Consider the following 21,137-nt stretch of genomic DNA (forward strand, 5'->3'; position numbering starts at 1 on the left):
CTGCCTCATGCGTGCTCTGGCTCCACCCTCCCCAGGTAAGACATACACCATGATTGGTCAGGACTGCTCCACACAGAGTCTGGGCGTGGCTCCCACAGCGATCTCCTGGCTCTTTAAGGTGATCGAAGAGCGCAAAGAGAAGTCTGGAACTCGATTCTCTGTCAAAGTGTCAGCGGTAGAGATCTCTGGAAGGGAGGAGACGCTGACAGACCTTCTGGATGAACTAGCAACATCAGCTGGAGGTCAACGGGAGACACGAGGCACTACAGTGGTGCTGCGAGAAGACCCTGTTTGCGGGTCCCAGGTAGGAAAAGGTTCATCCTATCCTCCATTTTTTCAAAAGATGCAAAAATAAAGAAACAAACAAGTAATCAGTAATATAATGTGAGGACAATCAGGTTTCAAGTTTTAGAGAAACAATCTAAAACCTTTAGTCACATGCACCTGTTTTGGTGCTGCAGAGTTTTGGGTTGTCAGGTAGCATTAAGGGTAGAAGAAAATAGCAGAAGCGTCTTAAAGGCAGCACAGGTGTGTCTTGTAAGGGCTGCACGGTGGCAAAGTGGTTAGCGCTCTTGCCTAAGAGGGCCCCCGGTTCAAGTCCTGGCTGGGGAACCTGAACCGGAACATCAATGGGGGACCTCTCTGTGTGGAGTTTGCATGTTCTCCTCGTGTATGCGTGGGTTTTCTCCGGGGTCTCCAGCTTCCTCCTACCGTCCATAAACATCCTTCATATGTCAATTGGCAACTCTAAATTGTCCATAGGTGTGATTTTGAGTGTGAATGGGTGTGTGATTGTGGCTCTGCGACAGACTGGCGACCTGTCCAGGATGTCCCCCACCTTCGCCCACAAGTGGCTGGGATAGACTCTGGCAGCCCAGTGACGCCGAAAGGCATAAAACAGAAGAAGATGAATGAATAAATGAATGAAAGGTGTGTCTAGTACCTTTGAGACTCATACGGAGTTTGATTGACCCCTCTAGGGACGTCATGAAAATGGAATGTAGGATTGTCATGTGCGTGGTTAGAGTTTCGTGAAGTGTTTGTAAGGCTAATGTAGGTCTCTCGCACTTATGGTGTAGGGGTGATGCTGTCGTAGGGTGTCAGTGTACCACAATGCTGTACACATAAGATGTGCAGGTGACACGTAAGCATGACGTACACCCAAAGGTTGCCCAAGCAAGCTACACAGAGAGTCTAATTTCCAATTTTTTAACAGTCAGGCTGCACTCAAGGAGCCCCCAAGGAGCATACCTGTATCACACCGACACCATTAATCTACTTTTAGTGCAGTCCGTTGGATTTTTGGTGGTTGAAAAACTCAAACATTTGCACAACCCACCTGCATTTCACCTACTTAACCCTCACCTACCTTATGTGTTGTAGAAGTGTTCGCCTGCAGCATGCCCTTGAACAAAAATGTGGCAAACATTTTTACTATCCTCACTCACCGACTCTTTAACCTTGCTATTTTGCACGGGCAATCTGCGGGCCCCATACAGGTTGACCCATTTTTACCAATTTTTATCCCCCAGACAGCGCGTATCCACCCTTAAGGTTAATTGTGTCTAAGACATAAGTCACGTTTGAAGAATTTGGCAACAAGTGTCGAGTCTCACTGGTAAAATTGAAATTTTTTGGAGTTTGTCTCATAGTTTTGGAGAAAAGAGGTTTCTCGTTAGTGTAGACAGTAGAGATTAAAGTTCCAAAACATGAAGCAAACATAAAACCCGGAATGGACTCACTTGCAAGAGAATCTAAATGCAGTTTACCAACGTGGGGATGCAGGTGGAATGTTCAAACAAACAGGGAGTAAAACGTATGAGAAGGTATGCAGTAGGCCAACCTTTTGAGTAAGAACTTAGAAAAAAACTCACCAAGAATCAGGGAAGCAGCTGGAAGGATCTCATATAGGAAACAGGCGAGGCAGCTGCTAGAGAGCCACAAGGGAGGAACCAACCGAAAGCACCACATTAACGCAGATAGACGGACAACCTGGATCCTGACAGTGTTTAAAGTGAACAAAGATCAAGCAAAAGTGTGAAACTGTCTGGTAATCTCTTCCAAATCCATCTATTCCTATTGAAGATTGCCCTGGTCCAAAAGCATGCTTCGAAAAACTGAGAGCTTTTTGAAGAAAACAGGGGAAATTAAATCCTCAAATAGACTCAACATTCATTCTGTCTGACAAGGAAGTCAGGTCTGAAGACGGGACATGTGAGACTTACATGAAACACATCCAAATCAGCCTCTCCATTACATCTACATACCTCACATCTCGTCTTTGATGTTTTGGGTTCCTTCTCTGACTTTTATGCAAACATTTTTATTCTAAGCAACTTCAGGAGTGAGGCGCAAAACAAGAACAAACTAGGTCGGAATCACATTTTGAGATAAGCACTAATAAAAAACTGGCTCAGAAATGAGAAATATTAGGAGCTAGATACAAATAATACAAGACAATTACTGTTTTTATTCGAACATTAGGAAGGAAAATGTCATGCAAAAAGAGTTGTGGTTTATTTTCAAAACTGTGAATCCTTTTTGCTTCCGATCTTTTGCTGCAGAAACTGCCTCTGTTGTTGACATGAATAGAAATAGAGTAAATCCTTTGAATGAGTGACCTCTGCAGCAAAATGATGCTATGAGTTTGGTTTAAGATAAAGTTTTGTTAGGTTTCAGATAAAAAGGCACAAAGAACAACAAACCTTTTGCAACAAGCCTCATTGTCAAAACTACTGTCTTTACAGCTTTTGAACCAAACAGAGCTTTGGGTGACCAGCGCTGAGCGTGCTGCCTTTTTTTTGGACGCAGCCCTGGCAGAAAGAAGGACTAATCGTGTGCCGAGTGACGAAGAGGCCCGGAGAAACTCGCACTTCCTGTTTACTTTGCACCTGTGCCAAGAGAAGCTGGACAAGAGCAGCAAGGCAGCAGGTCAGATCTTGTGATACAGAGTCTCCAGTACAGATAAACAACAACAATCCATATTTTACGGAGGAAGACACATAATCCAATCACCATAACACAAAAACAAGAAGAAATATTACGATTTCCACCTAACTCCTATTGGAAAATTGTAGATAAAAGCTAGTCTAACATAAGGAAAAGAAGTGTATTTCTTTAATGTATAACTCTGAGGGCCCTGCTACAGACTGGCAACCTGTCAAGGATGTCCCCTGCCTTTGCCCACGAGTGGCTGGGAAAGGCTCTGCCAGCCCCGTGATCCCGAAAGGCACAAAACGGGTTTAAAAGATGAATGAATGAATGAATGAATGAATGAATGAATGAATGAATTCGGAGGCATAGCAACTTAACCTATAGAAAACCACTCTCAGTCATCTCTATAAGAGAGCCCACCTAAACTAAAGCTTCAAAGAACCAGTGTTTTAGAGCTAAAGGAATATCCATTTATCAATTTTCTAAACTTGCCAAATCCCTTTTGGATCATGGGATTGCTGGAGCCTATCCTGGCCACTGTTGGTTGGGGGCGGGTCCAGGTAGACCCTTGAAAGATTGTTACACATACATACCAAGAGACAATATAGAGTGACTATATACATATGAGGAGGCTGGGGAGAGCATGCAGGCTCCATACAGGAGGGGTCCCAGCAGGGATTTGAACCAGAGCCTTCTCATTGTGAAATGATATTGCTAACCACAGCACCATTGTGTAAACCCTTAAATAGACTTTTAGCTACTAAAATAAATGGACAAAACGTGAAATATTTAAAGGTTTGCAATCAGATAAATGTCTCACTTTTTTTTTAGCTTTTATTTATTATTTTTACTTTTTTTTTTACACAAAACACTGAGTAAAACTTTTTTATGCCTTTTGCAATTTACAATATGACTTGTCATCAGTGGGGGAAAACTTTGTATCCCAACAGTAGCTTTAGAGTTCAACAGCTTCTCCTCCTTCATTTGCTCTGCAGCTGCTTTCCCACTCTGTTCGTCCTCTTTTTTATCTTCCTTCCCCCACATATTTAGGTGCTAATTAGCCTGATGTTGAATCGCAGACTTGCAGTGCAAGATCATTTACAAGCTTGGCTAATGCCACCTCCGCCTGCGTCCACCTGTCACCGGGGAGACCCCCGCCACACTCATTAGTGTTGAACCATCTCAGTCCACAGCTGGAATAAATCTGCATGTCTAATGAGGCTTGATGACCCATGTTGTGCGGCGTTTGTAGAGCGCTGGTACATCTTGCTGATGCAGGCATTTGAACTTTCAATAAAACCATTTAAAACTTATAAACAAAAGAAACTCTGAAATTTAGGGTTATTTGTCTTACATTATGTGAATTGTGACTCAATTGTTTTTAGCAAATCTATAAGTTTGAGGGAAATTGTTTTGGGAAATCTTTAACCCTTTGTGACATTCAGCAGCTTCAAGCTGTTGTTGCCGTTTCCGTTTTTACTTTGGAGAACAAGTGTTGCTTCAGCTTCTGCAGTTACTTCAATAGACTAACTGTTGCTTTGTGATTTCTCAGCTGAATCCAATCTGTGGTCTCTTTCAGTTTTCACCTCCATGCCCCTGTATTTTACGCCTCAACCATTTGTTTTCTTTCAAAGTTAGACAGGTCCCCCCTTTATTCTGTCCCACATGTACTCCTTTTGTTCTTGTTCTTTTCCTGGCCTCAATCAGAACAAGTTCCCTTCACTTGGGAGCTGGTTTGGAAACTCACTCAGGCTTGCTGGAGTTTAACAAATAATGACTTTCATCACCTCTGAGACCTTTGTCGGGCGTGAGCTGACTTTGTCCAAATCCAAATCAATGGGAATTTCTCTAAGGCCTTCTATACTTCTTGCGCCTGTGAATGCAGCAAAAGCTGCTTCGTTTTTGCTGGTGATTAAATAGTTTAATCCAATAAACAGATAAACAAGATTATGGTTTTGTTGAGGGAAGATGAAATATTGAAACCAAAACTGTTTGTTTCTACTTTTTTGCCGCTTTGATAAATGACACATTGAAGCATTTAATCAATTATTAAAATCTGCATTGATGGTGGAGCTGTCTATAAGATGATCAATTTATTGAAGAACCCTTTTCAGCTGTGATGAGCACTTAACATGGGAGTGCTAACGTTGTTGTCTCAAATTCAGTGTCGGGCCGCAGCCGTCTCCACCTCCTGGACCTGGGGAGCTGCGAGACCGACATCAGCAGGACCAGGGAGGGCGGTGGAGGTCAGTGCCTGTCCCTGTCTGCGCTCGGGAACGTCATCCTCGCCCTCGCCAACGGAGCCAAGCACGTTCCCTACAGGTACCTGCTCACACTCCCAGCATCTTAATAAAACCAGGACAGATGGACAAGTGGTCCCATTGAGGGCAGAGCAGTGGAACAGGCTGACAGAATCCAATGCATTTTTAATGAGTGCTCAGGCAGTATTAAATGATTGTTTATGCTGATGAATCAGGCACTTTGTAATGTTAATTGATGACTACGGTCATTCCTTTGGGTGTCTATTAGTCAAACTCATTGTTCTGTGGAGCTGTCTTCATTTTACTTCCTTTTTAATTTTTTCCATAGAAAATGTCATTTTTTTCTGATAAATATGTTTCCACTCATTTTTATGCCATTTTAAAACTGGTTCAGAGAAAATTCACTGAGTTAAGTGTTAGAAAGAAGGCGAATATAAAAGAAAAACAGCTGAATGTGTTATAGATTAATGGATTTTTGGCGTTACTGTCCAAGGATAACCATTAATACCATTAAACCAAAAATAGACTCTCTACTGCTGTATATCACTGTATTTGTATTTGTTTAAGTATGTTTTTGCAGGAAATATACTTCCAAAAATAACAAATCTGAACCCCTGGGGTTCATCTGTAAAACACAATTTAAGAAAAGAAATCTGCTACACAAGAAATCACAAAAACATAGCCATCATTATTACCAGCACACATCTGAGTTTTTGTTTTAAATATATTCAGTTTTAAAAACATAATTATATTATTTTGTGTTTACGATACTGTAAGTGAAGCTTTCAAATAATAAACTTCTGTCATTTTATTTTTTACACGTCTGAATTAAATAAGTAGGCAAAAAATTGACTTATTTGATAAGCAAAGATACTCCCCAAACTAAAAAGTGTGATTTATGGATATCTGATTTAATGCTAATGTTCAAAAGAAAACTGGAAAAGCTTAGATTGATATGTAAATGAAGTGATTCTTAATGCAATTCTATTCCAAAGGCAGGATTTTTATATGTCTGCCTTCCATAACATGTGGTGTGAAGTTCAAAGTAGGCCTCATGAAAGTGAGATGAGCTATCATTCTTATTCTTTTTTTTTTTTTTTTGGTGATCTGTGCCGGCTCCTGTGTGGTGTAATGAGTGGTCCCTGAGATCCTGCAGGGGTTACTGGGACCTGCCATGCGTCTTTTCTTCACGCTCTTTATTTGTGCCTAACGAGGGGGCTTCTTGATGTATTATTCAGGGACAGCAAGCTCACCATGCTGCTCAGTGAATCCCTTGGCAACATCAACTGTCAAACCACGATGATCGCTCACATTTCCGACTCCCCAACGAACTACATGGAGACTCTGACCATCGTGCAGCTGGCCTCCCGCATCTACCGCACCAGGAAGAAGAAGACCAAAGTACTACACCTTTTCTTCAAATTTCTCAACATGCAAAGCATTTAGATCATTTTTTTAGATGCAATAGCTGAATAAAAAATGTTTTTAGTTAAAGCTTTTGTTCACACTGATTTTCTAAGTGTAGTTACTGTAGATCGATGTTATCAGGTCATGGACTCATTTGGTCATAAATCAGAGAGAATATTTCTACTCTGAGAAGACAGGTTGTCAATGACAGTGTTTCTATGGTCTTGAGGGCCTCTCATCTCATTCATCTAACAGGTTGATTTTATATTTCAGACAGGGCAGAAGCCAGTGCATTTCAACACATCCCACAGACATCAGATTAAATTCAAGCCATAATTTGCTTCAGACTTTTTTTTATACCAGTCACTCTAGACATGAATCTACCCAATGATTCTGACCCTAACAGACACCAGGTTATGAGGCGCAGTAAGTAAACACACCAGTCAGATACTGTGGGATGACTACACTACCCAGAATGCCTAGAGGGGCCTAGAGTCAGACTATTGGTCAAGTGTGTTGATGGGAGGTTTCTCTGAGGATATGTGCTGTTCTTTGTGTTTGCCTCTTTATTCTGCAATAAACTGCCTTTGCAGAGAATGCTACACTTGTGATGAGTCCAATTTTATTCAACTAGTTGATAATTATTTTCAGCATTGTTCTGTTGTATCACATAAATAACAAAACAAAACACTCACTTTTTCAGTTATTTAGCTCTTGACAACGGGAGCTGTAATTCTCAAACAGTTTTTTAAGCAGTGCAGGTCACCAAAGTCGTACTAAAATATTTTGACAAATTTCTGAGCGCCGTGAACAGCACACCAGTTGATAAGAACAACCAGAATTCACACATAAGGCTCAGTAGGTTATAAAGTGCACTGTCGATTTCAGAGAAAATAAAGGAGTTTAAATGTGCCTTATTGTCTAAAAATGCTATATTTTCAAATAGTCTTTTTTGCTTCCTTAATTTTTTTTTTTTTGCAGTATGCTTCCAGTTCCTCTGGAGGAGAGAGTTCTTGTGAGGAAGGCCCATCTCGTCGACCCCCTCATCTTCGACCTTTCCAGACTCGTGGTGTGACTTTGAGTTCTGGCAAGCCTCCACTGTCCTCCAGTGAACCAGACTACACCTCCAGCAGTGAACAGTCGTGTGACACAGTCATCTATGTCGGACCAGAAGGGACTCCCTTATCAGACAGAGAGCTGAGTGACAATGAGAGCCCACCCTCCTTTGTTCCCATTATTCCTTCTTTGAACAAAAAGCGAGTCAAGGATGCACCCAAATCAGATGGAGACCATTTAAAGTGCAACACCTTTGCAGAGCTGCAGGAGAGACTTGAATGCATTGATGGTAGTGAGGGTCCTACCACAGTTAACACAGAGAGCAGAGAAGCACAAGCTGAAAAGACAGAAGCTACTAAGTCCACAGAGGCCTCTAAATCTAATAGGATTCCCTCCCACAGTTACTCAGAAGTAACACTGACAGCAAATGAACCTGCACTTAGAGAATCTAAACTCCCCTTGGCTGGATGCCTTATAGAGGCATCAAAAAGGACAAGTGCCGATGGGGAGAAAATCTCCCCCATCTCTGCTCAGACATGTCTGATAGGACCAACTGAAGCTTCTTCACATGATCCAGAACCTGTTGTGCGACAAAAGGTTTTTTTCAGTGGAGGTGTACCCAAGCCATCAAATTCACCATCCCCACCAACGACAACCAAGGCTGCTATGGTGTCTAAAGAAAGCTTGCACAGAACTCCCCCAGTAGGCATGTGCTACCAGACATCATGTAAAGGCCAACCTCTGGGTTCGTCTGATGCAGAGAAGGTTCATCAGACCACCAGATACCCTTTGGAGGTCAGCAATATTAGAGCAGCTCTGTTGGGAAGGTGCCTGGACATGGACTTGCTGAAGACTACAGTCACTCTGCAGCAGCCTGTGGAACTGAACGGGGAGGATGAACTTGTGTTTACTATTATAGAGGAGCTTCCTCACAGTCTTGTCCCAGACAATGGCCGTCCTTCCAACCACCATACCTTTAGTGCTGACTGCTCGCTGCAAGCCTTAGCTCCGGTTCACCATCCCGTTAGCATAATTACCAGCATCAACGATGAGTATGATGCTTATACAACTCAGCACAGAGAAAAAGAGGCTGACCTCCAGTCATCTGCTGGGTCACGTCAAACAGAAACTATTGCCAAATTTTCAACAAATCGAAATGAGAGCATTGCTGCATCAGAAATGTTTCATGGACTTCAGCCGCATGGCCTGAAAAGCTCTTTCAATGACAGTGGCATCTGTTTTTCAGAGCTGGATAGTTATCCCCCCACCCCTAACAAGTATCCTTCTACCAAGGGGCCTCCTTCCCCTTGCTCATCTTTGATTAAAAGCTCCCCTAAACTAAGAGCACACACTCTAAATGTTGCGGACACAACCCAGACTTCCCAACACACAACCCGTTCAAGTCTTCCCAGAAAAACAAAATCTACCTCTATTTCTGCTGTGGGTTGCAGCAGACAAGACGGTAGACAGGATGAACTTCTATTTCAAGAAAGCTGTTATACTGATCCCAGAGAGCTAGAGTTATTTTCAGCAACGAAGCTATCAAAATATGGTACTACTCTTGTTTCCTCTAAAAAGACTGTTGGAAACTTTAACAGCATACCTCGATCTCCAAAGGCACAAACACTGTCTTCAGCTCAGAGGGTTGTGGATGGCTGTGAAAGGTCCAGCAGCAGAAGAGGAGATACTTTAATAAAGCTCCCCCAACTTACCAGAGGGGCAACAACCCTGGGAACAGTCTCCACCCCACATGCTGCTGATTCAAGGTGGGTAAATGAAGCTGCATCTGCAATCAAGACCGTAAAGTTTTCATCACTAGGTAAAAAGCCAAATGGACAAAGAAGTAGTGCAATGTCTAGGTCTGGATCTGGAAACATCTGTCCTGCTTCATCTGCCAAACAGTCCAACCAAGAACACAAGACAAGGTCTCCAAGTGCCTTAAAAACAAGCATTGAGAGTGGAAGATTTACCTTCCCTAAAACCTCAGAAGAAGAACTCACCGTGAGGTTACGTACTGATTCATTCAACCACAGGACTTCTGGTTCCAAAACTGATCACGGTTCTCCAAAGAAGTTGCTGAGTCTAAAGATCAGAGAAAATAAATCAGATTCTGCAAGATTATACCAAAATCAGGGGTCTTTGGAGAAAAGTGAGAGTCTGGCCTTTGCTGCCTCAAAACCAGAAATGTTAAGGCAAAGTAGCAATGCAGGAGCAAGCAGTAGACTAATTAGATCAGTGCCAAAACTTGGGCTTCCAGGCTCAACCATAGCTTCTTCTTCCCATGTTTCATTTGCTGCCTCTGAAGTTGCCACCAAACTGGGGCAGGTCCGTGGCAGCTCCCGAGCTGTTGTTTCTGGTGGACCAAAGACTCAAACACTTTCCACCAGCAGCTGCAAAAACTTAAGTTTCCCACAGAAGCTTCCTGAAACCTCTGCTGAACGAATCACCAACCTTCCTCCAACTGGCAAATCCACCATTTGCTCTGGAGCAAGAACAGGAAGAGGCACTGTAATGGGCATGAAACAGGCTATCAGCAGGGCAGCTAATAGCCGTGTCAGTGAACTGGCTGTTGGGTCATCAAGGAAACAGCTGAACAAAAAACCTGAAGGGACAGGAAGTTACAGCACTGGGACTGCAACAAGTAGCATCATCAAGTTGCCACAAACCACTATGCTGCCATCACCTTACAGCAAACTTACATCACCTCGTAGGCCACAGCGCTACAGCAGTGGACATGGTAGTGACAACAGCAGCATCCTTAGCGGAGAGATGCCCCCTGCCATGGGACGCACTGCACTGTTCTACCACAGTGGAGGAAGCAGCGGTTATGAAAGCATGATACGTGACAGCGAGACCACCGGCAGCACCTCATCGGCACACGACTCCATGAGCGAGAGTGGGACGTCCAACAGAGGCCGTGTTTCTAAATCACCCAAAAAAAGAGGAAATGGTAGGTTCAAGTTAACAGAGAAAATTCTCATATAAATAGCCAGGGTGGAGAGTTCATACTACATTTCTTTCGTTATATTTTCCATTTCTGTTGTCACCATATTAACATGCAAAGTTTTCTGTTCTACTCTTGAATTTTGTACAACTTCCCTTTTATTTGTTAAATTGAATAAAGTTCAGACCCAACTGACCAAATATGTTTTCCTCTCTCGATGCCATTTTCCTTAATTTTTTTGGGACATCTTTCTTCCTGATTTGATACATCTTTTATTTTTCTTCTTGGAAGAGTTCTTTCAGATTTCCATCCTCTATCTGGATATTGACTTACAGATTTAGGTGTTATTCTGAAAAGGAAAACTGAAACTTGTTATTTTTGGGTTTTACAAAGACAATATAGGTTTTCTCTCTGGTACAAGTGGCAGGCTGGAAGGTGAAGAAGTGGTTAGTGATCTTGCCTCACAGCCAGAAGGACCTGGTTTGAATCCTGACTGGGACCTTTCTGTGTGGAGTTTGCATGTTCTCCTTGTGCATGCATGGGGTTTCCCTAGACACTCCGGCTTCCAACAGTCCAAAAGCAAGCTACGTGGGATAATTGATGATTCTAAATCGTCAGATAGACAACCTGTTCAGAGTGTACCCTGCCTTTGCACCAGAGTAGCTGGGGCAGTCTCCAGCAACCCTGTGACCCTGAAAGAGATTCAGCAGGTTCAGAAGATGGTTAGATGGTAGAAGTCACCAAACCTTTGGGTGTAGAAGCACAACGGGACAGTAGGACAAGATTCCGTTTTGCTATAATTATTTTTCCAGTAGTGGAAAAATCTGAATAAAAGCCCCAAAGCATGCGCCCCAACTTGCATGCCCAAAGGTATGACCATTAGGCTTGATTGTCAACAAGTCAGGGCAGCGTGGCCAAAGGGGAAACACTTTAACTTCCTGTTGATGGGTAGTTGGAAAAATGGAAGTACCAAAAACCAGTTCTGTTCACTCCAATGTAAAGCCTAGACCAGGGATGGGGAACTTTAGGCCTCAGGGGGCAGTGAGTCTGCATGTTTTCCAGATATCATTACCCCACTCACAGTTGATTACCTAAAGCAGGTGTGTTCAGCCAAATAGAAAATATCAGTGATGGGCATGTTGGAAAAATACCAGGAAAGTAGCCATTGGTCCCCACCTCTGGCCTAAACAGATACACTGCCTACTGTTGTGGAGCAGCTTCCCTTTGTTTATTTGTTTGTTTGTAAGTCAATCCTGGCATGTCACAGAGGGAGGGAGAGTGGCTTGAAGCGCTGTGCATTGATCACCAGTTTACCAGACCTCCATATGAGACTTTTTTTTTATTGTACCCCAAAGACTTTCTGTCTGCCCAACACTATTCATTTAATTACGGTAACTCTTTGCAAGTGAGGCAGAGTAGACTATCTGTAGCGCGTTCTGACTGCTTCAAAACTGTGGCAATATGTGTATAGAGTGAAAAAAAATGAAGAGCTTGAGTAATAAAAAAAAAATTGCTATGAGATTTTAAAAAAATTCAATCTATCCAAATAGTTTCACAGCAACATCCACCATCCCAATGTGCCCATTGTCACTAGGCCATAAAAAGGCCCATTTACAAACAGAAACAACTGACATGAACAGTCAAGGGTAAATCCCTAAGCCCTTCAGGAGCTGAGTAGCCTCCAGCAATCTCATGACCCTGAGTGGGAATAAAACAGGTTGAAAAGACGGATGGATAACCGACATGGGACTTTCCAACCCTCAGCTTTTGGTTTAAGCCTTTACTTGGTGTGTGCCATTACTTGTTAGATTTGTTTAAACCACAGTTTAGCTTGTGGCAACATTTTTTTGAAGGGGTTCATCTTCTTAGTTGATGACCAATTGTTTTTCATGTTAGTGAATATGAGGAATCAAAAAAGGGAAGAAACCTTAATTCTTCGGATAGCAAAGATAATATTACAATTTTTATGGATATTTGTCCTCTCACACAGTGATCATGAGATGAAAGTAGATGTACCTTTTCAAATGTTTGTGACCACTGAGCACAGCCAGGAAAATATCAATCAAACGCACCACTTTTCCTGATCTCTTGGTGTGAACATTCATCCCTCTAGCTAGCGCCGTGAAATGATCTGTGTGTTCTTCCATCCCGTCTCTGGTTGTGATTCATTCAGGTCAGGTGGCCGTGATTTCTCCACAGACAACTCATTTCTACATCATAAATGTTTCATGAGACCACGCCAATCCTAAGCATTCAAATCTAAGTCCAATTATCATGCTCACACCCAGCTCATCCTCCACACTTGAAAACACAGAGCTTCCTCAATCTGTCTGAATTCCACCCCCCAAGGAAGGATCACATTAGTGATCTTCAGTGTGGGTTTAAGCAGCCTTTTGCTGCTGAAAATGACCAAAGGTTCTGATAAAAGTTCCTGACTTACCATATGAATTACTAACTACCCTTCTTTTGTCTTCTTCCTTCATTCTCTGAAAGTGCTTGGATTGGGTGGTGTTCATCTATTTTATTGACTCTCTTCTTTTAAGGGGTGTTCCAGCGGCGGCGGCTGATTCCAGCTCCCCTTCCAGACGCCTCCTCTCTGGGCAGGAAGATGGGGGGTAAGTGGGTAGACTTGCCCTCGCTGGGCAGCGCCCTGAAGACGCCGTTTGAAATAAAAGTGTATGAGATTGATGACATGGAGCAACTGCAAAGGAGGAAGGAGGACGCAGCGGGGTCAGAGGTGAGGAGCCATGAGATAAAACATGTCAAGAATAGTCTAGAACCAGCGCCATCTCCCACAAGACATAGTCATAGTATATGCAGTAACTTCCTTCTGTCACGATGATGCAACTTCAGCTGGTTTCTGCTCAAAAGCAGTGCTTAAACAAACCTTTGAGCTGAGTTTTCTCTGACAGTAATTGGTTCAGGAGTGAGTGATGGCTGGAGGAGGCTGCAGTGATAAATGAAGGCTGTCCTCTGCTGCTTGCTGCGTTAACGACTCGTTGACCCTCAGCAGCAGAGAGGCGTAACGGGAGGAAGGCGCTATGATTTACTTTCAGTCAGATGAAGATGATGACAGACAGATGGGTGTTTCTGACAAATGTTCTTCTTTCCTTCCTTCTTTTTTCACCATCTCTCATTCCTCTGCAGCCGCTGTATGACGTGGAAAAGGTGAGTTCATCATTTTAATGCTACGGGACAGCATGCTGTAATTTCTTCAAATATGAAAGTTTGTCCTTACTTAAATATGAAAATCCTGATTTTTCAAGGTTGGAAAGCAAACAAAATATCAGTTTCATCGAATTTTAGGAAGAATGAGCATCAGTCTGGTGCTCTAACAGGACAAAGCCTCTATTAGGATTCACACTTTATGGAATAGATCAAAGACATTCTATTACATCTAAAGTCACAGCCCTTAACTAGTCAAAAAATGGATGGATTGGGTAAAGCTACGCCACAAAGGTAAGTCCTTCAACACAACTATAGAGGCCACATCAGCCTTATAGCTGTGCAAGACTCTCTAAACACCCTAGCATCATCATAATTATTTAGCTTTCAGTACACATTGGGAACACAGTGGACATTGTTTTTAGTTTCCCTGTAGTCCCCTCATCAACACAAACTGTTCCCCTACCCCTAAGCAGCCAGATTTCTTCTGATTGCTTAACTAAACTAATGTAGTTGCAACCACACCATTCATGTTCCGACGGGTCTGTTGTGGTTCAGAGATAGCACCGACTGACTTCCATGGATTTGTACAGAAATCAGAAAAACTATTGGAGATCTGTGAACGAACATACGGCTGCATTTAAAACTTCCCTGTGCCATTTTCGGGGTTATCTACAGTTTAAAGTGGGGGGACTGGTGAAGAAGTAGAGTGGTTGGCCTCCAAACAGAGCGAAAGGCACAGTCAACAGTGTCAGCTCATTCGTCCTCAATGGAGGAGATGGAGATGGAGCTCCCTAACTCTATTTTGGTCCTTCTCGGTGCTCACATTCCACTATTTTATGCTCAATCACAGTCTATCAAGTAAGTCACGAGTTTGTGGTAGTTTGCCAGCACAATGTTTTTTTTGTTCCCTGTTGTATATTTTCATTGGATTTATGTCAATAGACCTTTCGTATTACTTTCTTGAACTTCCTTAGATTGATGCTAAGTGGATCTTCCCTTTTCGTCCTTCTTTTTCTCGGACATCATAACCAAAGAATACAGGATAACTTTTATTTTCAAACTGTTCTTTACCACCTGGAGATACACAGCGCTGCACTGCAGTTCTTCCAGAGAAAATCTGAATCAGGATAGGCCCATCTCAATCTCCATCTATTAAAATCAACCCTTAAAAATAATTGACTTTCTTTTCATTGTTAAAGGAAAACCTTTCCGTTGTGACAGTGTGAAGCAGATAGGATGTTGTCCACCTCTGTGCCCTTAATTCTCCTCTCAGCATCCGTTCTGTGGATTAACGCTACAGCCTGCAGATTAATGCTAATTTTATCTCTGGCTGACTTCTAATTAAATCCATCTGTGGAGGCAGGCTGAAATCTCAAAGTAGGTTGTGGTAATCCTGCCCCTCCTTTCAATAAAACGCCCTGTGCTCCACAGACTCTCTGCAGGGGTCTGCATCTGAGTCAGCATCCTTTTTGTTCCTCAGGGTTTGCTCTACTTCAACGCCCAGCTGAGGATGCTGGAAAGGCGGCAGCAGCAAATCAGACAACTGAAGAGCGAGCACGAGCAGCTGAAAGTGGAGCTGGTGGAGGCCAAGAGGCGGCTGATGCTCCACCCAAGCAGGTGGAGTGGAGAGTGTGAGTACAGGCACATTCACGTCTGATGACTCAACCATTCAGATGAGCAATCTGTGTTACATCAAAAAGCATAACTGACCTCATGTCTGCTGCAATTGCAGAGGTGAATTGATGGAAGTTCCAAGCAAAAAGTGCATTTTACCTGCAATCAATAGCTGAAACAGTCTTCTTTCTGCAGCTGCTTGGAACAAAAATACACAATAATTAATAAATATATAAAGTTTGGAAACATGTTTTATCCCCAAAAGCAGGTCACACACCCAAACACAGAGACAGACACAGAGGAAGGGGAGTTTTTGCATCTGCATTGCAGCAGGAGCAAAATTGGCAGTGCACCTGCTGCAAAAGATTTTGCAATCGTTTAAAAGGAAAAACAGGAAAACAGGAAGAAAGGTTGAGTCATGCCGAGTCACAGGATGAATTGGCTGCATCTGAAAGCAGCTGTTATGTTTGTCATGAGCAAAAAAATGACAAAATAACACAGCAAATGCTATGTTTATAAAATTGTGACAAATCACTAAAGGATTCTTTTTTGCATCTCAGGAAATAAAAACTGATTCTGTCAACATTTGCCTCGAAAAAAAAACAAAAAAAAAACTACTAAGATAATTGGAAAAAATTGTTATTTCTTTGGCAATCCCCAAAAGGAGCAATCAAAAGGAAAATAAGAAGAGTATTGCCAGGATGGATTTGCTTATAATTGAACTTGAGTCCAGAGACTTGAGACTTGACTTAAACCTGAGTCAAAAGATTTAAGACCTGACTTGAACTTCAACCCAGAGACTTGAGACTTGATTTGAACTTGAGTCTTTTACCTTGATATGTCTTAACAAACTGCACCATTGCAGCTTCCTTTGTTTTGTTTTTCTCACTGTCTTTAACTCTATGGTTTCTGCCTTCCCCCTCTAGTTGATGTGGACCCGGATCTGGACCAGGAGTCCCAGGAATATCTGGAAGCTCTGGCACAGGTGACAGCGGAGTTGGAATACTGTGTCAACCTCTGCAAATCCCGCATCATGATGGAGACCTGCTTCGACGTCGCCGCCACAACAGCCAGTGCCGCCGCGCTTGTAGGCCAGCAGAAGATGGAGGTGTGAAATCCAAAGGGATTCAAGCCTTTTTTATTGTGAAAGTCTCAGAAAACCCAAGATGGACAACTTGGTTTTTGGATTTTTGATGTTTGGCTTATTGATATAGAGACAGACTGCAGGTCTGGGATCACATTGTCGAAGAATTACTAAAAGTGCCTTTATATTCTATATCTATTTCTTTTTATTTAAGTGTTCTTTACCTTATTTATCAAGTTTTTGTACATTTTAAATACATTTTCATGGTGCTGATAATATATTTCTTATGCAACAGGATGTACAAAATCACAGGGAGTTTATAAACTAAGCAGAAACCAAGTTTAGATGTTGGTTAAAAGAGCAGATGAGAAAAATCCGTCACGTAAAGCAGTTTAGCCTCGTCAAACTCCTGAATGGGGAAAATATTCCATTCTCGGCATCAATGACAACAAAAGGAGCTTCTTTTTTGGCATGATGTGGCACCTGAAAAAAAAATCTGGATTTTTTTTGGGAGGTGACTCCTAGCTCACAAAAGAGTTTATCAAAGAGCCTCTCAAAACTGGTTTATGCCCTTTGGAGCATATCTGACCCACATTAGAAAATCAGACCTTTGGTTCCTGTCTGTTCAAAGGTCATTAGAGTGCCGTCTGGGTTGACAGGCAGGTGGATGTGAACAAACAGACCCTTGCATTTGTTAAATGGATCAGAACACACCAATATCTACTAAGCTACCAATAAAAAGACGGTCATTGGTGGCAAAAATTAAACTGGAAACTGGAAATTAATAATAAAAGATTAATATACCACAATTTTTATCTGAAGCTTTAAGAGAGTCTTACAGTGGGAGTTTACACTTTTCATGTTGGTACAGCTGTAACACACTTGCTGCCAAATATGTGGACAACTATGCTTCTTTAACCTGCAGTAGTGCAAGATTGAAAATGTGATGAAGGCAGCTGACACCAACAATTATGTAAGATGTCCTGGAAATATTTTGTTGGAAAAATGCAAGTTATCGTTTAGCTGGACTCTCGACTTCGCAAAAGTCAGTATATTGTTTTGAAGGTGCTTTCACATGAAGCCATAACACAGATTTGGGTTGAACGCATGGAAAAAGTTCAAGCTTTTTTACTAAACTCATAGTGGAGCGGACCAAATGATGAGAAAAGGTCTTGCAATTGCAAAAGCTGGTCTTCTGGAAGCACAAAGAAGACAACTTTACTTTATATGCTTCACCTCTTTACACCTCATTTGCTGCTGAGACAAGCAGCCTTCTCTGAATTTGAACTTTTTGAGCAACAGGCTATTTTTTTTACATTTCTTTTTTTATTTATGACTCAAAAAGCATGGTGCTTATGCCCCTTATCCTATTTAGTTCACTTCTCTTGGATAGTTAATTTGCATTCACTATTCAACTTTTAGCTCTTGTGAAAGAGCTAAAGCTCAGACCAGGCCCAGAGTGTTTTGGCCACTCGAGAGTTCAGAATACTTCTCACATTTGTTAAAAAAAAAAAAAAAAAAAAAAACAGTTCAGAAGAGTCCAGTATGCCCTAAATTAGAATTTAAAACTTTATTTTTCTTTACCTCCAGTTAGTGACCAATAGCAGGTAAGTTTAAAATTTTACTCCTTATTTAGGTCAGATTTAACTATACCCAGAATACTTAGTCATTCTAAATATAAATTTTTTTATCATACAAATGTATTAAAAATTTATTTAATGATATAACTTATAAAGTAAATACACTATATGCGACAATGCAAAAGTGATACACATAACAGGCAAGACTTACTTTTTTGAGGTTCAGATGTGGCGTATTGCTACGTTCACACCGGCCACTTTCAGTGAAAAGTCTTTCAAAACGCACGTACATGCGCGTTTTGGGATTTTGCGTTCAGAAAGTTTGTGTTCACATGTAGCTACGCAAGTTTTTAAAACTGTTTTCAGGCACTACGTACAAAAAGGGGGAGCCACTGAACGTATATCGAAAGTCAAACCATTTGAATTTGGACCAATCAGGGACTCAGACTTGGTGGTGATGTATGAGTAATGCCAACCGTTTCAACATTAATCACAGAGGAGAGATTAATATTTGTGGTCTGACCCCAGCCGGAATTCAATGCCACCAATGTTTTGCATTTTGCAGTGGAGCTGTAATGGAAAAAGCCTGGAGCAAGATTCAGAACATTTCCAAGTGTCTCCCTGTTAGAATGCACGCTAATATCCGGTAGTGACTGTCCTGTGTGAACACCACATGCAGAATCTTTTAAGACTTGAGTGTTTAGCGCATTCTTGCGTTTTACACGCCCGGTGTGTACGTAGCATCGAGGTTGACTCGTAACAACTTTGCCTTTCCAGAAGATAGCATTTTCATAATTAATGGCTCCAAACTATACAAAGTTTTTTTTTATTGAACTGAATCATTTCTTTGACCAGTTTAGTTGCTTTTGCATCCGCATTTAAACCATTTGCACGAAAAAAAAAAATGTTTTTGTTCTTTTTCTATGAGTCTTATTTTGAAAATGCTTTTCCAAACTTGTGTTTCTAATTTGAAGTACAGATTTATGACATTTATTACAAACTCCTTTTTTTTGTGATGTACAGTTTTATAATGATTTGTAAATATGTGTAATCTGTTAAAAGGCAGAGAAAATAAATGGATCAATAAAGGTAGGATTATGTGTGAATGGAAGATGCTTTGGTTTGTTTCAGGACTTATGTGGAGAAAAATATCAGAATAATACTGTTTCTTTGAAAGTGATCATGTGTATAAAAGAAATGTCTACAATAATATAAAAATATGACACAGACACAAAAGAAAATGTGTAATTATTGCCAAAGTTGTGCTAATGTTTAAAAGAAACCTGGCTGTCAAAATGTGACGACTCGACTGTTTCAGTGCAAGACCTGGTCAAACCAGAAAGACACCAATCAACACAAGCCTGTTTGAGGCAGGCCTAAAAACCAAAGTAGGTCAATCTACTTATTAGCCATTAGGTGTGGCTTGTTGAGAATCAAGTCAATATCATCCGATGTAAAACAGCTGAACTATAAAAGCTAAATAAATATGCTTAATCTGGTTCCAAAAACTGTTCTTCCCCTCTATTGTTTTTTTTCTTTAACAAATCTCCTTTTATCTCGTCTTTCATATACAGTATTTGGGAGAATTAACAGAGTGAAATTACAGCTGGCAATTTCAAAATAAAACCCTCTTATTTATGCATCTGCTGAAAGTTTTTCCTGTAAATATCCAGATCCAGGGCTGTTAGGACAAACTGTTGGTCACTCTTCCTCTTCTTCTCGCCTCCTAACGGTGCTTCTTTAAATAAATCTAACCTGCTTTGACCCTCTAACTGAATTACTCTCCTCTCTGAGATTTAAAGTCTCAGCAGAATCTTCGAGCCCAGGAGGAAACGTCTTTCCAGACCTTGAGTCTTTCACATAATCTGTTTTTTTCTGCCTTTGCTTAGGTCAAACGTCATGCTTTTATTCTGAAAGTATAATCCATTTAGTTTTACTTTACTGCGATTTCACATGTTTATTTTTTTTTTACGTGTACCAATTTTAAATTAAAGGTCTGATTAGTACTGATGAAAAAAATAGTCCTCTGGTAAGATTTATTGCTTCTCCCTTGATGATTTATTGATTGTGCAATTACAATTAGTTTGAGGATAGAAATCACTTAAACCAAAAAATAAAACAATCAAGTGGGATCAATGCTAATTTTATACATTAACATGTATTTCCTCAGAAGCTACATGTGATGGTGTTTAAGTGTATTTTGTTTGTGAAATGGAACACATGACCTGATGTTTTCCACTCGATTCCCTCTGAGTCTGGCCTGATAGCTGCATGTTGTCGGTGTCCAGCTCCTACTTTAGCTTTGAAGTCCAATCCATCTCATCTGAGAGGACTAGATGTGATTGACAACAAGCTGCAGGCCTCAGCAGCTCAGCTTTCTTATCAGGATGAGAGCCATCGCTAAGGGCCAAGCACTCTGAGGTCAGGAGTCCTGCTCTTTGATTTTAAACGTCCTGAACTAAACCCGCTTCAGAACGAGGATTTGACCACAGATGGCGTCAACAGTCAAGACTCTTTTAATTTTTTTTCTTGTAAGCCTTTATTTGCATGTTCATTTGTTTCTCTACTTTCAAATAACAGCAATTTTGCTTCACAAACCCAAACTCTTGGTTGTTTTTCCATTTTTCTATAAATTAGTCAATCCATTCCTCCACAGAACTGCTCTTCCTTTCCTGTAGCACCCCACAGTGGAATGTGGGAGAACTGCAGTTCAAATTAAAAAAGAACTTTAGGGCTGATGTTAGGGTGGGGTCATTTAAGATAGATGACCCCACCCTTACATTGACGTGTTCTTCCTACCATGACAAAGGTGGATAAAGGTGGAAAGATTTCATGTAATCCATGGACACCAGTGAAGATCACAAATCATTGAAGAAAAAAGGTTCAGAGCACTGTCTAGTGGGTCTAGATGACCCAACTCCCAATGTTAAAGTGCCTAGGAAAGCACAAGGGTTAAAAATGTATTTTCTCTACTGAAAGGGGTTAAAATGTACATGAAAGAAATATGATAATTTTAAAAAAACGTAACAGTGTGGTTAGTGTGATCGGTATCAGGAAGTTGGAAAAAAAAAATAATGACAAAATTATTT

The 21,137-nt window shown here is 41.3% G+C and overlaps 1 protein-coding gene across 2 annotated transcripts in view; it reads left to right on the plus strand.

Moving 5' to 3' along the window:
• Positions 1 to 17,994, plus strand: part of LOC101156135 (kinesin-like protein KIF26A) — a 40,587-nt gene extending 22,593 nt beyond the window's left edge. For both annotated transcript variants that reach the window (XM_078942674.1, XM_023952904.2), the window contains 9 exons: positions 36 to 304; positions 2,748 to 2,931; positions 5,100 to 5,256; positions 6,434 to 6,596; positions 7,584 to 10,608; positions 13,146 to 13,339; positions 13,750 to 13,770; positions 15,251 to 15,401; positions 16,311 to 17,994. In XM_078942674.1, the coding sequence (XP_078798800.1) occupies positions 36 to 304; positions 2,748 to 2,931; positions 5,100 to 5,256; positions 6,434 to 6,596; positions 7,584 to 10,608; positions 13,146 to 13,339; positions 13,750 to 13,770; positions 15,251 to 15,401; positions 16,311 to 16,498 (4,352 nt within the window). In that variant the 3' untranslated portion in view covers positions 16,499 to 17,994. The remainder of the gene's footprint in view (positions 1 to 35; positions 305 to 2,747; positions 2,932 to 5,099; positions 5,257 to 6,433; positions 6,597 to 7,583; positions 10,609 to 13,145; positions 13,340 to 13,749; positions 13,771 to 15,250; positions 15,402 to 16,310) is intronic.
• The last annotated feature ends 3,143 nt before the right edge of the window (positions 17,995 to 21,137 follow it).

Source organism: Oryzias latipes, chromosome 24, assembly GCF_053564925.1.
Source record: "Oryzias latipes strain Hd-rR chromosome 24, Olatipes_Hd-rR_3.1".
Taxonomy (NCBI): Eukaryota; Metazoa; Chordata; class Actinopteri; order Beloniformes; family Adrianichthyidae; genus Oryzias; species Oryzias latipes.